At 38.8% G+C, this 15,625-nt stretch overlaps 2 protein-coding genes and 1 long non-coding RNA gene across 3 annotated transcripts; all 3 read right to left on the bottom strand.

Moving 5' to 3' along the window:
- Nucleotides 1-1,946: 1,946 nt before the first annotated feature.
- LOC135746696 (uncharacterized) lies at nt 1,947-5,567 on the bottom strand. Its single transcript, XM_065265353.2, has 17 exons — nt 5,482-5,567; nt 5,238-5,392; nt 5,004-5,125; nt 4,860-4,921; nt 4,579-4,679; nt 4,399-4,462; nt 4,155-4,309; nt 3,920-4,041; nt 3,776-3,837; nt 3,495-3,595; nt 3,315-3,378; nt 3,071-3,225; nt 2,835-2,956; nt 2,690-2,751; nt 2,409-2,509; nt 2,229-2,292; nt 1,947-2,139 (listed from the first exon to the last, which is right to left on the bottom strand). The coding sequence occupies exons 1-17, from the start codon at nt 5,565-5,567 to the stop codon at nt 1,947-1,949; spliced, it is 1,791 nt and encodes a 596-aa protein (XP_065121425.2).
- Nucleotides 5,568-5,660: 93 nt separating this feature from the next.
- Nucleotides 5,661-6,209, bottom strand: LOC141282066 (uncharacterized). The gene is made up of 3 exons (XR_012336620.1): nt 6,088-6,209; nt 5,943-6,004; nt 5,661-5,762 (listed from the first exon to the last, which is right to left on the bottom strand). It is a non-coding gene; the product is annotated as an uncharacterized lncRNA (long non-coding RNA).
- Nucleotides 6,210-6,713: 504 nt separating this feature from the next.
- Nucleotides 6,714-15,540, bottom strand: LOC135746697 (uncharacterized). The gene is made up of 26 exons (XM_065265355.2): nt 12,104-15,540; nt 11,851-11,914; nt 11,607-11,761; nt 11,372-11,493; nt 11,220-11,281; nt 10,982-11,082; nt 10,802-10,865; nt 10,558-10,712; nt 10,323-10,444; nt 10,176-10,237; nt 9,930-10,030; nt 9,752-9,815; nt 9,508-9,662; nt 9,272-9,393; nt 9,127-9,188; nt 8,846-8,946; nt 8,667-8,730; nt 8,423-8,577; nt 8,188-8,309; nt 8,036-8,097; nt 7,798-7,898; nt 7,618-7,681; nt 7,374-7,528; nt 7,139-7,260; nt 6,992-7,053; nt 6,714-6,846 (listed from the first exon to the last, which is right to left on the bottom strand). Exons 1-26 carry the CDS (start codon nt 15,498-15,500, stop codon nt 6,714-6,716), a joined length of 5,949 nt encoding a protein of 1,982 aa, XP_065121427.2. The 5' UTR covers nt 15,501-15,540.
- Between the last annotated feature and the right edge of the window lie 85 nt (nt 15,541-15,625).

Here is a 15,625-nt window from a genome sequence, read left to right as displayed (position 1 = left end):
GTTCAGGGCTTTAGATTTAAATGAAGACTCCACAAATGATCAATTTCTGAAACCCTTACATTGGCTGGAATGATGTCACAGAGAAGCTACTTGTTGTCAATGGAGTTGTTGTAGTACTCAGTCCTGCAAAGCCAGATGAAAACATTAAAGCTGAATTTCATTTAATTAAAAATATTGTAGGTTTCAGCAAGTTACAAACTTCAATTTAGAATGGTTTAAGATTGTCAATATGAACATACCCATCAGTTTACGAAGCTCATTTAGGAAACTGACAGGTTGTATCTCAGCTCCATCTTGGAAGGTATAATCCATATTGCCATGAATTTGGTCTAATGTGCTCCTGAAGGAAAAGCATAAAATACACTTGACTTGAGCTTCAGATAAAGTGTGTTAAACAGTATTATGGACTATTTATGCAAGAAAATCAAGAGTTGATTCAATATCCCAAAATGTCGGAATGCATTTAATAAGACCATAAGCATGAGTATCTTTCAGAGACAGAAGTCAGTTTAAATCTTACGTGAAGTTGGATGAGCTGGGTTCTAACTTCTTACTGCTTGGATCATTCAGAAGAGTGTTTAGCTGCAGAGCAATTACAAACATTCAATCAAACTCTACAAAAGATTTGCACTGCACCTAAACCTTTTCACTGCTGAATGCTTACCGCCTCATTGATCATGTCCTGTACTTGCTGGTAAGTGTTGTTTCTAAACTCTGGGTCTTCTGGCATGCTGATGTTACTCAAGGCAAATGTAAAGAAGACTGCATATGAGGTGTCTGAGATTTCTGTTTGGAAAGATAAATTCAATTTACATTTCACCAAAGCTTGCCATCTATCGCTGGTTGAAACATTCAAACTGTTTACAGACAGTGTTTCACTTGAAAATGACAACACTTACTTTCATAGCTGACATTGACAAGCTTGACTGTTTCTTTCAGTTGTGAAACTCTGGATTCCAGGAGAATGTTGATAGCACTGAGCACCAAAGCTTCACTGGGGACTGGAGATGAGGAGTTGAACATCAGTTTGCTTGTCACCTTTGCTGAACCAGGTCTAAAAATGGCACAACTTAATTTTAATACAGTTCAGGGCTTTAGATTTTAAATGAAGACTCCACAACTGATCAATTTCTGAAACACTTACATTGGCTGGAATGATGTCACAGAGAAGCTACTTGTTGTCAATGGAGTTGTTGTAGTACTCAGTCCTGCAAAGCCAGATGACAACATTAAAACTGAATTTCATTTAATTAAAAATATTGTAGCTTTCAGCAAGTTACAAACTTCAATTTAGAATGATTTAAGATTGTCAATATGAACATACCCATCAGTTTACGAAGCTCATTTAGAAAACTGACAGGTTGTATCTCAGCTCCATCTTGGAAGGTATAATCCATATTGCCATGAATTTGGTCTAATGTGCTCCTGAAGGAAAAGCGTAAAATACACTTGACTTGAGCTTCAGATAAAGTGTGTTAAACAGTATTATGGACTATTTATGCAAAAAAATCAAGAGTTGATACAATATCCCAAAATGTCGGAATGCATTTAATAAGACCATAAGCATGAGTATCTTTCAGAGACAGAAGTCAGTTTAAATCTTACGTGAAGTTGGATGAGCTGGGTTCAAACTTCTTACTGCTTGGATCATTCAGGAGAGTGTTCAGCTGCAGAGCAATTACAAACATTCAATCAAATTCTACAAAAGATTTGCACTGCACCTAAACCTTTTCACTGCTGAATGCTTACCGCCTCATTGATCATGTCCTGTACTTGCTGGTAAGTGTTGTTTCTAAACTCTGGGTCTTCTGGCATGCTGATGTTACTCAAGGCAAATTTAAAGAAGACTGCATAGGAGGTGTCTGAGATTTCTGTTTGGAAAGATAAATTCAATTTACATTTCACCAAAGCTTGCCATCTATCGATGGTTGAAACGTTCAAGCAGTTTACAGATAGTGTTTTACCTGAAAATGACAACACTTACTTTCATAGCTGACATTCATCAGTTTGACTGTTTCTTTCAGTTGTGAAACTCTGGATGCCAGGAGAATGTTGATAGCACTGAGCACCAAAGCTTCACTGGGGACTGGAGATGAGGAGTTGAACACCACTTTGCTTGTAACCTCTGCTGAACCAGATCTACAAATGGCACAACTTACTTTTTATACAGTTCAGTGCTTTAGATATAAATAAAGACTCCATAACTGATCAATTTCTAAATTACTAACATTGGCTGGAATGACGTCACAGAGAAGCTACTTGTTGTCAATGGGGTTGTTGTAGTACTCAGTCCTGCAACGCCAGATGAAAACATTAAAACTGAATTTCATTCAATCAAAAATATTGTAGGTTTCAGCAAGTTACAAATTTCAGTTTAGAATGGCTTAAGATTGTCAATATGAACATACCCATCAGTTTACGAAGCTCATTTAGGAAACTGACAGGTTGTATCTCAGCTCCATCTTGGAAGGTATAATCCATATTGCCATGGATTTTGTCTGATGTGCTCCTGAAGGAAAAGCATAAAATACACTTGACTTGAGCTTCAGATAAAGTGTGTTAAACAGTTTTATGGACTATTTATGCAAGAAAATTAAGAGTTGATTCAATATCCCAAAATGTCGGAATGCATTTAATAAGACCATAAGCATGAGTATCTTTCAGAGACAGAAGTCAGTTTAAATCTTACGTGAAGTTGGATGAGCTGGGTTCAAACTTCTTACTGCTTGGATCATTCAGAAGAGTGTTCAGCTGCAGAGAAAATAACAAACCATCTTTCAAAATCTGGAGAAGATTTGCACTGCAACCAAACCTTTTCACTCCTGAATGCTTACCACATTGTTGATCATGTCCTGCACTTGCTTGAAAGTGTTGTTTTTAAGCTCTGGGTCTTCTGGCATGCTTATGTTACTCAAGGTAAATGTAAAGAAGACTGCATAGGAGGTGTCTGAGATTTCTGTTTGGAAAGATAAATTCAATTTACATTTCCCCCAAAGCTTGTAATTCATTGCTGGTTGAAACGTTTATACTGTATGAAGTTAGTTTTTCACCTAAAAATGACAACACTTACTTTCATAGCTGACATTCATCAGCTTGACTGTTTCTTTCAGTTGTGAAACTCTGGAATCCAGGAGAATGTTGATAGCACTGAGCACCAAAGCTTCACTGGGGACTGGAGATGAGGAGTTGAACACCAGTTTGCTTGTCACCTCTGCTGAACCAGATCTACAAATGGCATATTTTACTTTTAATACAGTTCAGGAATTTAGATTTAAATGAAGACTGCATAACTGATCAATTTCTAAATTACTAACATTGGCTGGAATGACGTCACAGAGAAGCTACTTGTTGTCAATGGGGTTGTTGTAGTACTCAGTCCTGCAACGCCAGATGTAAACATTAAAACTGAATTTCATTCAATCAAAAATATTGTAGGTTTCAGCAAGTTACAAATTTCAGTTTAGAATGGCTTAAGATTGTCAATATGAACATACCCATCAGTTTACGAAGCTCATTTAGGAAACTGACAGGTTGTATCTCAGCTCCATCTTGAAAGGTATAATCCATATTGCCATGGATTTGGTCTGATGTGCTCCTGAAGGAAAAGCATAAAATACACTTGACTTGAGCTTCAGATAAAGTGTGTTAAACAGTATTATGGACTATTTATGCAAGAAAATTAAGAGTTGATTCAATATCCCAAAATGTCGGAATGCATTTAATAAGACCATAAGCATGAGTATCTTTCAGAGACAGAAGTCAGTTTAAATCTTACGTGAAGTTGGATGAGCTGGGTTCTAACTTCTTACTGCTTGGATCATTCAGGAGAGTGTTCAGCTGCAGAGCAATTACAAACATTCAATCAAACTCTACAAAAGATTTGCACTGCACCAAAACCTTTTCACTGCTGAATGCTTACCGCCTGATTGATCATGTCCTGTACTTGCTGGTAAGTGTTGTTTCTAAACTCTGGGTCTTCTGGCATGCTGATGTTACTCAAGGCAAATGTGAAGAAGACTGCATAGGAGGTGTCTGAGATTTCTGTTTGGAAAGATAAATTCAATTTACATTTCACCAAAGCTTGTTATCTATCGCTGGTTGAAACATTCAAACTGTTTACAGACAGTGTTTCACTTGAAAATGACAACACTTACTTTCATAGCTGACATTGACCAGCTTGACTGTTTCTTTCAGTTGTGAAACTCTGGATTCCAGGAGAATGTTGATAGCACTGAGCACCAAAGCTTCACCGGGGACTGGAGATGAGGAGTTGAACACCAGTTTGCTTGTCACCTCTGTTGAACCAGGTCTAAAAATGGTACAACTTACTTTTAATACAGTTCAGGGCTTTAGATTTAAATGAAGACTACAAAACTGATCAATTTCTGAAACCCTTACATTGGCTGGAATGATGTCACAGAGAAGCTACTTGTTGTCAATGGAGTTGTTGTAGTACTCAGTCCTGCAAAGCCAGATGACAACATTAAAACTGAATTTCATTTAATTAAAAATATTGTAGGTTTCAGCAAGTTACAAACTTCAATTTAGAATGGTTTAAGATTGTCAATATGAACATACCCATCAGTTTACGAAGCTCATTTAGGAAACTGACAGGTTGTATCTCAGCTCCATCTTGGAAGGTATAATCCATATTGCCATGGATTTTGTCTGATGTGCTCCTGAAGGAAAAGCATAAAATACACTTGACTTGAGCTTCAGATAAAGTGTGTTAAACAGTTTTATGGACTATTTATGCAAGAAAATTAAGAGTTGATTCAATATCCCAAAATGTCGGAATGCATTTAATAAGACCATAAGCATGAGTATCTTTCAGAGACAGAAGTCAGTTTAAATCTTACGTGAAGTTGGATGAGCTGGGTTCAAACTTCTTACTGCTTGGATCATTCAGGAGAGTGTTCAGCTGCAGAGCAATTACAAACATTCAATCAAACTCTACAAAAGATTTGCACTGCACCTAAACCTTTTCACTGCTGAATGCTTACCGCCTCATTGATCATGTCCTGTACTTGCTGGTAAGTGTTGTTTCTAAACTCTGGGTCTTCTGGCATGCTGAATTTACTCAAGGCAAATGTGAAGAAGACTGCATAGGAGGTGTCTGAGATTTCTGTTTGGAAAGATAAATTCAATTTACATTTCACCAAAGCTTGCCATCTATCGCTGGTTGAAACATTCAAACTGTCTACAGACAGTGTTTCACTTGAAAAGACAACACTTACTTTCATAGCTGACATTGACCAGCTTGACTGTTTCTTTCAGTTGTGAAACTCTGGATTCCAGGAGAATGTTGATAGCACTGAGCACCAAAGCTTCACCGGGGACTGGAGATGAGGAGTTGAACACCAGTTTGCTTGTCACCTCTGCTGGACCAGGTCTAAAAATGGTACAACTTACTTTTAATACAGTTCAGGGCTTTAGATTTAAATGAAGACTCCACAACTGATCAATTTCTGAAACCCTTACATTGGCTGGAATGATGTCACAGAGAAGCTACTTGTTGTCAATGGAGTTGTTGTAGTACTCAGTCCTGCAAAGCCAGATGACAACATTAAAACTGAATTTCATTTAATTAAAAATATTGTAGGTTTCAGCAAGTTACAAACTTCAATTTAGAATGGTTTAAGATTGTCAATATGAACATACCCATCAGTTTACGAAGCTCATTTAGGAAACTGACAGGTTGTATCTCAGCTCCATCTTGGAAGGTATAATCCATATTGCCATGAATTTGGTCTAATGTGCTCCTGAAAGAAAAGCATAAAATACACTTGACTTGAGCTTCAGATAAAGTGTGTTAAACAGTATTATGGACTATTTATGCAAAAAAATCAAGAGTTGATTCAATATCCCAAAATGTCGGAATGCATTTAATAAGACCATAAGCATGAGTATCTTTCAGAGACAGAAGTCAGTTTAAATCTTACGTGAAGTTGGATGAGCTGGGTTCAAACTTCTTACTGCTTGGATCATTCAGAAGAGTGTTCAGCTGCAGAGAAAATAACAAACCATCCATCAAAATCTGGAGAAGATTTGCACTGCAACCAAACCTTTTCACTCCTGAATGCTTACCACATTGTTGATCATGTCCTGCACTTGCTTGAAAGTGTTGTTTTTAAGCTCTGGGTCTTCTGGCATGCTTATGTTACTCAAGGTAAATGTAAAGAAGACTGCATAGGAGGTGTCTGAGATTTCTGTTTGGAAAGATATATTTAATTTACATTTTCCCCAAAGCTTGTAATTCATTGCTGGTTGAAACGTTTATACTGTATGAAGTTAGTTTTTCACCTAAAAATGACAACACTTACTTTCATAGCTGACATTCATCAGCTTGACTGTTTCTTTCAGTTGTGAAACTCTGGATTCCAGGAGAATGTTGATAGCACTGAGCACCAAAGCTTCACTTGGGACTGGAGATGAGGAGTTGAACACCAGTTTGCTTGTCACCTCTGCTGAACCAGATCTACAAATGGCATATTTTACTTTTAATACAGTTCAGGAATTTAGATTTAAATGAAGACTGCATAACTGATCAATTCCTGTAACACTTACATTTGCTGGAAGGACGTCACAGGGAAGCTACTTGTTGTAAGTGGAGACATTGTAGAACTTATACCTGCAAAGCCAGATGGAAACATTAAAACTGAAATCAATTGAATCAAAATTACTGTATGTTTCAGCAATAATCAAAGTACACTTTAGAATGGCTTAGGATTGTCAATAAACATACCCATCAGTTTACGAAGCTCATTTAGATAACTGACAGGTTGTATCTCAGCTCCATCTTGGAAGGTATAATCCATATTGCCATGGATTTGGTCTGATGTGCTTCTGAAAGAAGAGCAGCAAAGACTGTTCATATGAGCTTCAGTTTATGAGTATTTAACAGTTTTTGAAGAGCAGCAGTTTAATAATGTCATAAATCTTAAAATGTCATATAGTATCTTTCAGAGACAGAAGTCAGATTAATTCTTACGTGAAGTTGGAAGAGTTGGGTTCAAACTTCACACTGCTTGGATCATTGAGAAGGGTGTTCAGCTGCAGGGGAAAAAACATTCATCAAACTTAGGAGAAGATTTGCACTGCAACCAAACTCTACCTGATATTTTTTATGAATGCTTACCGCATCATTGATCATGTCCTGAACTTGCTTGTAAGTGTTGTTTTTAAGCTCTGAGTCTTCTGGCATGCTAATGTTACTCAAGGTAAATGTAAAGAAGACTGCATAGAAGGTGTCCGAGATTTCTGTTTGGAAAGATATATTCAATTTACATTTCCCCAAAGCTTGTAATTTATTGCTGGTTGAAACGTTTAGACTGTATGAAGATAGTTTTTCACCTGAAAATGACAACACTTACTTTCATAGCTGACATTCATCAGCTTGACTGTTTCTTTCAGTTGTGAAACTCTGGATTCCAGGAGAATGTTGATAGCACTGAGCACCAAAGTTTCACTGGGAACTGTAGATGAGGAGTTGAACACCAGTTTGCTTGTCACCTCTGCTGAACCAAATCTACAAATGGCATAATTTACTTTTAATAAAGTTCAGGAATTTAGATTTAAATGAAGACTGCATAACTGATCAATTTCTGTAACATTTACATTTGCTGGAAGGACGTCACAGGGAAGCTACTTGTTGTAAGTGGAGACATTGTAGAACTCACTCCTGCAAAGCCAGATGAAAACATTAAAACTGAAATCAATTTAATCAAAACTACTGTATGTTGCAGCAATTTTCAAAGTTCACTTTAGAATGGCTTCAGATTGTCAATATGAACATACCCATCAGTTTATTGAGCTCATTTAGGAAGCTGACAGGTTGTATCTTATTTCCCTCTTGAAAGATGTAATCCATTTTCCCATGTATTTGGTCTGGTGTGCTCCTATAAGAAGAGCAGCAAAGACTGTTGATATGAGCTTCAGTTTATGAGAATTTAACAGTTTTTGAAGAGGAGCAGTCATAAATCATAAAAAGGCATATTGCATATCCTTCAGAGATAGAAGTCAGTTTAAATCTTACGTGAAGTTGGAGGAGTTGGGTTCAAACTTCACACTGCTTGGATCATTGAGAAGGGTGTTCAGCTGAAGGGGAAAAACAAATCATCCATCAAACTCAGGAGAAGATTTGCACTGCAACCAAACTCTTTACCTGACATTTTTCTGAATGCTTACCGCATCATTGATCATGTCCTGAACTTGCTTGTAAGTGTTGTTTCTAAGCTCTGGGTCTTCTGGCATGCTGATGTTACTCAAGGTAAATGTGAAGAAGACTGCATATGAGGTGTCTGAGATTTCTGTTTGGAAAGATAAATTCAATTTACATTTCCCCAAAACTTGTATTTTATCGCTGGTTGAAACATTTATACTATATGAAGATAGTTTTTCACCTAAAAATGACAACACTTACTCTCATAGCCGACATTCATCAGCTTGACTGTTTCTTTCAGTTGTGAAACTCTGGATTCAAGAAGAATGTTGATAGCACTGAGCACCAAAGCTTCACTGGGGACTGGAGATGAGGAGTTGAACACCAGTTTGCTTGTCACCTCTGCTGAACCAGGTCTACAAATGGCACAACTTACTTTTAATACAGTTCAGGGCTTTAGATTTAAATGAAGACTCCACAACTGATCAATTTCTGAAACACTTACATTGGCTGGAATGATGTCACAGAGAAGCTATTTGTTGTCAATGGAGTTGTTGTAGTACTCAGTCCTGCAAAGCCAGATGAAAACATTAAAACTGAATTTATTTAATTAAAAATATTGTAGGTTTCAGCAAGTTACAAACTTCAATTTAGAATGGTTTAAGATTGTCAATATGAACATACCCATCAGTTTACGAAGCTCATTTAGGAAACTGACAGGTTGTATCTCAGCTCCATCTTGGAAGGTATAATCCATATTGCCATGAATTTGGTCTAATGTGCTCCTGAAAGAAAAGCATAAAATACACTTGACTTGAGCTTCAGATAAAGTGTGTTAAACAGTATTATGGACTATTTATGCAAAAAAATCAAGAGTTGATTCAATATCCCAAAATGTCGGAATGCATTTAATAAGACCATAAGCATGAGTATCTTTCAGAGACAGAAGTCAGTTTAAATCTTACGTGAAGTTGGATGAGCTGGGTTCAAACTTCTTACTGCTTGGATCATTCAGAAGAGTGTTCAGCTGCAGAGAAAATAACAAACCATCCATCAAAATCTGGAGAAGATTTGCACTGCAACCAAACCTTTTCACTCCTGAATGCTTACCACATTGTTGATCATGTCCTGCACTTGCTTGAAAGTGTTGTTTTTAAGCTCTGGGTCTTCTGGCATGCTTATGTTACTCAAGGTAAATGTAAAGAAGACTGCATAGGAGGTGTCTGAGATTTCTGTTTGGAAAGATATATTTAATTTACATTTTCCCCAAAGCTTGTAATTCATTGCTGGTTGAAACGTTTATACTGTATGAAGTTAGTTTTTCACCTAAAAATGACAACACTTACTTTCATAGCTGACATTCATCAGCTTGACTGTTTCTTTCAGTTGTGAAACTCTGGATTCCAGGAGAATGTTGATAGCACTGAGCACCAAAGCTTCACTTGGGACTGGAGATGAGGAGTTGAACACCAGTTTGCTTGTCACCTCTGCTGAACCATATCTACAAATGGCATATTTTACTTTTAATACAGTTCAGGAATTTAGATTTAAATGAAGACTGCATAACTGATCAATTCCTGTAACACTTACATTTGCTGGAAGGACGTCACAGGGAAGCTACTTGTTGTAAGTGGAGACATTGTAGAACTTATACCTGCAAAGCCAGATGGAAACATTAAAACTGAAATCAATTCAATCAAAATTACTGTATGTTTCAGCAATAATCAAAGTACACTTTAGAATGGCTTAGGATTGTCAATGAACATACCCATCAGTTTACGAAGCTCATTTAGATAACTGACAGGTTGTATCTCAGCTCCATCTTGGAAGGTATAATCCATATTGCCATGGATTTGGTCTGATATGCTTCTGAAAGAAGAGCAGCAAAGACTGTTCATATGAGCTTCAGTTTATGAGTATTTAACAGTTTTTGAAGAGCAGCAGTTTAATAATGTCACAAATCTTAAAATGTCATATAGTATCTTTCAGAGACAGAAGTCAGATTAATTCTTACGTGAAGTTGGAAGAGTTGGGTTCAAACTTCACACTGCTTGGATCATTGAGAAGGGTGTTCAGCTGCAGGGGAAAAAACATTCATCAAACTTAGGAGAAGATTTGCACTGCAACCAAACTCTACTTGATATTTTTTATGAATGCTTACCGCATCATTGATCATGTCCTGAACTTGCTTGTAAGTGTTGTTTTTAAGCTCTGAGTCTTCTGGCATGCTAATGTTACTCAAGGTAAATGTAAAGAAGACTGCATAGAAGGTGTCCGAGATTTCTGTTTGGAAAGATATATTCAATTTACATTTCCCCAAAGCTTGTAATTTATTGCTGGTTGAAACGTTTAGACTGTATGAAGATAGTTTTTCACCTGAAAATGACAACACTTACTTTCATAGCTGACATTCATCAGCTTGACTGTTTCTTTCAGTTGTGAAACTCTGGATTCCAGGAGAATGTTGATAGCACTGAGCACCAAAGTTTCACTGGGAACTGTAGATGAGGAGTTGAACACCAGTTTGCTTGTCACCTCTGCTGAACCAAATCTACAAATGGCATAATTTACTTTTAATAAAGTTCAGGAATTTAGATTTAAATGAAGACTGCATAACTGATCAATTTCTGTAACATTTACATTTGCTGGAAGGACGTCACAGGAAAGCTACTTGTTGTAAGTGGAGACATTGTAGAACTCACTCCTGCAAAGCCAGATGAAAACATTAAATCTGAAATCAATTTAATCAAAACTACTGTATGTTGCAGCAATTTTCAAAGTTCACTTTAGAATGGCTTCAGATTGTCAATATGAACATACCCATCAGTTTATTGAGCTCATTTAGGAAGCTGACAGGTTGTATCTTATTTCCCTCTTGAAAGATGTAATCCATTTTCCCATGTATTTGGTCTGGTGTGCTCCTATAAGAAGAGCAGCAAAGACTGTTGATATGAGCTTCAGTTTATGAGAATTTAACAGTTTTTGAAGAGGAGCAGTCATAAATCATAAAAAGGCATATTGCATATCCTTCAGAGATAGAAGTCAGTTTAAATCTTACGTGAAGTTGGAGGAGTTGGGTTCAAACTTCACACTGCTTGGATCATTGAGAAGGGTGTTCAGCTGAAGGGGAAAAACAAATCATCCATCAAACTCAGGAGAAGATTTGCACTGCAACCAAACTCTTTACCTGACATTTTTCTGAATGCTTACCGCATCATTGATCATGTCCTGAACTTGCTTGTAAGTGTTGTTTCTAAGCTCTGGGTCTTCTGGCATGCTGATGTTACTCAAGGTAAATGTGAAGAAGACTGCATATGAGGTGTCTGAGATTTCTGTTTGGAAAGATAAATTCAATTTACATTTCCCCAAAACTTGTATTTTATCGCTGGTTGAAACATTTATACTATATGAAGATAGTTTTTCACCTAAAAATGACAACACTTACTCTCATAGCTGACATTCATCAGCTTGACTGTTTCTTTCAGTTGTGAAACTCTGGATTCAAGAAGAATGTTGATAGCACTGAGCACCAAAGCTTCACTGGGGACTGGAGATGAGGAGTTGAACACCAGTTTGCTTGTCACCTCTGCTGAACCAGGTCTACAAATGGCACAACTTACTTTTAATACAGTTCAGGGCTTTAGATTTAAATGAAGACTCCACAACTGATCAATTTCTGAAACACTTACATTGGCTGGAATGATGTCACAGAGAAGCTATTTGTTGTCAATGGAGTTGTTGTAGTACTCAGTCCTGCAAAGCCAGATGAAAACATTAAAACTGAATTTATTTAATTAAAAATATTGTAGGTTTCAGCAAGTTACAAACTTTAGAATTTTTTACCCATCAGTTTACGAATCTCATTTAAAAAAGCAAGAGTTGTGTATGTCTTTGTTTTAGTTGATAAAGTGAGATATGATGATGTTTGAAAAAAGGGTGTACCTGTTGCAGAGACAGTTGTGCTTGCCAGATCAGAAGTTGTGATTTTTGGAGTTTGTGTTGTGTTTGTTAAAGCAACTGTAGTAGTTGTTGCTGGAGCATTGGTTGTGATTGTTGGGGCATCAGTTGTGGTTTTTGGAGCATTAGTTTTGGTTGTTTGAGCAACAGTTGTGGTTGTTTGAGCATTAATGGTGGTAATTGGAGCCACAATTGTGGTCAATGGAACAACTCTAGTTGTTAGAGGAACTGTTGTGGACGTTGGAGCAACACTTGTGGTCATTGGAGATACAGTTTTATTTGTTGGAGGAACTGTTGGGCTGGTTGGAGCAACTGTTGTGCTGGTTGGTGCAACTGTTGTGCTGGTTGGAGCAACTATTGTGGTTGTTGCAACAGTTGTTGTCATTGGAGCAACAGTTGTGGTCGTTGGAGCAACAGATGTGCTTGTTTGAAAAACAATTGTGGTTCTTTGAGCAATACTTCTGGTTGTTGAAGGAACTGTTGTGCTGGTTGGAGCAACTAGTGTGCTTTTTGGACCAACTGTTGTGGTCTTTGGAGCAACAATTGTGGTTGTTGGACCAACAGTTGTGGTTGTTTGAGCAACTGTTGTGGTTGTTGGAGTTACAGTTGTGGTAGTTGGAGCAACTGTGGTAGTTGTTGAAGGAACTGTTGTGGTTGTTGGAGCAGCAGTGATGGTCGTTTGAGCAACAGCTGTGGTAGTTGGAGCAATTGTGGCAGTTGTTAGAAGAACTGTTTTGGTCGTTGGAGCAACAGTTATAGTGGTTGGAGCAACAGTTGTGGTCATTTGAGCAGCAGTTGTGGTCATTTGAGCAGCAGCTGTGATCTTTGGACCAACAGTTGTGGTTATTTGAGCCACTGTTGCGGTTTTTGGAGGAACTGTTGTGGTAGTTGGAGCAACAGTTGTGGTCTTTGGACCAAGAGTTGTTGTTATTTGAGCAACTATGGTGGTTGTTGGAGCAACTGTTGTGGTAGTTGGAGCAACTGTTGTGGTGTTGGCAGCAACAGTTGTTGTTGTTTGAGCAGTAGTCTTGGTTGTTGGAGGAAAAGTTGTGGTAGTTGGACCAACAGTTTTGGTTGTTTGAGCAACTCTTGTGGTTGTTGGAGTAACAGTTGTGGTAGTTGGAGCAACTTTTTTAGTTGTTGGAGGAATAGTTGTTGTCGTTGGAGCAACAGTTTTGGTTGTTGGAGCAACAGTTGTGGTCGTTGGAGCAGCAGTTGGGCTCGTTGGAGCAGCAGTTCTGGTCGTTGGAGCAACATTTGTGATAGTTGGAGCAACAGTTGTGGTTGTTTGAGCAACTGTTGTGATTGTTGGAGTTACAGTTGTGGTAGTTGGAGCAACTGTGGTAGTTTTTGAAGGAACTGTTGTGGTTGTTTGAGCAACTGTTGTGGTTGTTGGAGCAGCAGTTCGGGTCGTTGGAGCAACAGTTGTGGGTGTTGGAGCAACAGTGGTGGTCGTTTGAGCAGCAGCTGTGGTTTTTGGACCAACAGTTGTGGTTATTTGAGCAGCATTTGTAGTCGTTGGTGCAACATTTGTGGTAGTTGGAGCAACAGTTGTGGTTGTTTGAGCAACTGTTGTGGTTGTTGGAGTTGCAGTTGTGGTCGTTGGAGCAACTGTGATGGTTGTTGGAACAACTGTTGTGGTCATTGGACCAACTGTGGTGGTGCTTGGAGAAACCGTTGTGGTAGTTGGAGCAACTGTTGTGGTGATGGCAGCAACAGTTGTTGTTGTTGGAGCAACAGTTGTGGTAGTTGGACCAACAGTTGTGGTTGTTTGAGTAACTTCTGTGGTTTTTGGACCAACAGTTGTGGTTATTTGAGCAACTGTTGTGGTTGTTGAAGGAAATGTTGTGGTAGTTGGAGTAAGAATTGTTGTTGGAGCAACTGTTTTAGTTTTTGGATGAATAGTTGTGGTCGTTGGAGCAGCAGTTGGGCTTGTTGGAGCAGCAGTTCTGGTCGTTGGAGCAACAGTTCTGATAGTTGGAGCAACAGTTGTGGTTGTTTGAGCAACTGTTGTGGTTGTTGGAGTTACAGTTGTGGTAGTTGGAGCAAATGTGGTAGTTTTTAACGGAACTGTTGTGGTTGTTGGAGTAACAGTGGTGGTCGTTTGAGCAACAGCTGTGGTTTTTGGACCAACAGTTGTGGTTTTTTGAGCAGCAGTTGTGGTCGTTGGAGCAACAGTTGTGGTAGTTGGAGCAACAGTTGTGGTTGTTTGAGCAACCTTTGTGATTGTTGGAGTTGCAGTTGTGGTAGTTGGAGCAACTATGGTAGTTGTTGAATGAACTGTTGTGGTCACTGGGGCTACTATTGTGGTCGTTGGAGCAACTGTGATGGTTGTTGGAACAACTGTGATGGTTGTTGGAACAACTGTTGTGGTCATTGAACCAACTGTTGTGGTGCTTGGAGCAACCGTTGTGGTAGTTGGAGAAATTGTTGTGGTGGTGGCAGTAACAGTTTTTGTTGTTTGAGAAGTAGTTGTGGTTGTTGGAGCAACAGTTGTGGTAGTTGGACCAACAGTTGTTGTTGTTTGAGCAGTAGTTGTGGTTGTTGGAGCAACAGTTGTGGTAGTTGGACCAACAGTTGTGGTTGTTTGAGCAATTGTTGTGGTTGTTGGAGTTACAGTTGTGGTAGTTGGAGCAACTGTGGTAGTTGTTGAAGAAACTGTTGTGGTCGTTGGAGTAAGAGTTGTTTTTGTTGGAGAAACTGTGGTAGTAGTTGAAGGAACAGTTGTGGTCGTTGGACCAACAGTTTTGATTGTTGGAGCAACAGTTGTGGTCGTTGGAGCAGCAGCTGTGGTTTTTGGACTAACAGTTGTGGTTATTTGCGCAACTGTTGTGGTTGTTGGAGGAACTGATGAGGTAGTTGGAGTAAGAGTTGTTGTTGTTGGAGCAACTGTTTTAGTTGTTGGAGGAATAGTTATGGTGGTTGGAGCAACAGTTTTGGTTGTTGGAGCAACAGTTGTGGGTGTTGGAGCAGCAGTTGGGCTCGTTGGAGCAGCAGTTCTGGTTGTTGGAGCAACAGTTGTGGTCATTGGAGCAATTGTGGTGGTCGTTTGAGCAACTGTTGTGGTTGTTGGAGTTGCAGTTGTGGTCGTTGGAGCAACAGTTGTGGTGCTTGGAGCAACCGTTGTGGTAGTTGGAGCAACTGTTGTGGTGATGGCAGCAACAGTTGTTGTTGTTGGAGCAACAGTTGTGGTACTTGGAGCAACAGTTGTGGTAGTTGGACCAACAGTTGTGGTTATTTGAGCAACTGTTGTGGTTGTTGAAGGAACTGTTGTGGTAGTTGGAGTAAGAGTTGTTGTTGGAGCAACTGTTTTAGTTTTTGGAGGAATAGTTGTGGTCGTTGGAGCAGCAGTTGGGCTTGTTGGAGCAGCAGTTCTGGTCATTGGAGCAACAGTTCTGATAGTTGGAGCAACAGTTGTGGTTGTTTGAGCAACTGTTGTGGTTGTTGGAGTTACAGTTGTGGTTGTTGGAGCAACTGTGGTGGTTGGAGCAACGGTTTGGGTCGTTG

The sequence above is a fragment of the Paramisgurnus dabryanus genome, chromosome 4 (assembly GCF_030506205.2).
Source record: "Paramisgurnus dabryanus chromosome 4, PD_genome_1.1, whole genome shotgun sequence".
NCBI classification, from domain to species: domain Eukaryota; kingdom Metazoa; phylum Chordata; class Actinopteri; order Cypriniformes; family Cobitidae; genus Paramisgurnus; species Paramisgurnus dabryanus.
This window is presented reverse-complemented; position numbering and strand designations above follow the sequence as displayed.

What these genes read in the sequence shown, in the direction of transcription:
- LOC135746696 (XM_065265353.2), bottom strand. Translation starts at nt 5,567, where the DNA reads ATGTTGTCATCTGGCTTTGCAGGACTGAGTACTACAACAACTCCATTG. An exon ending in AGGACATGATCAACAATGTG is followed by an intron (nt 2,752 to 2,834) that starts GTAAGCATTCAG and finishes TTTTCTCTGCAG; the next exon opens with CTGAACACTCTTCTGAATGA. An exon ending in CCCAGCTCATCCAACTTCAC is followed by an intron (nt 2,510 to 2,689) that starts GTAAGATTTAAA and finishes CTTTTCCTTCAG; the next exon opens with GAGCACATCAGACAAAATCC.
- LOC135746697 (XM_065265355.2), bottom strand. Translation starts at nt 15,500, where the DNA reads ATGACCAGAACTGCTGCTCCAACAAGCCCAACTGCTGCTCCAACGACC. An exon ending in GATGAATGTCGGCTATGAGA is followed by an intron (nt 8,310 to 8,422) that starts GTAAGTGTTGTC and finishes CTTTCCAAACAG; the next exon opens with AAATCTCAGACACCTCATAT. An exon ending in GATGAATGTCAGCTATGAAA is followed by an intron (nt 7,261 to 7,373) that starts GTAAGTGTTGTC and finishes CTTTCCAAACAG; the next exon opens with AAATCTCGGACACCTTCTAT.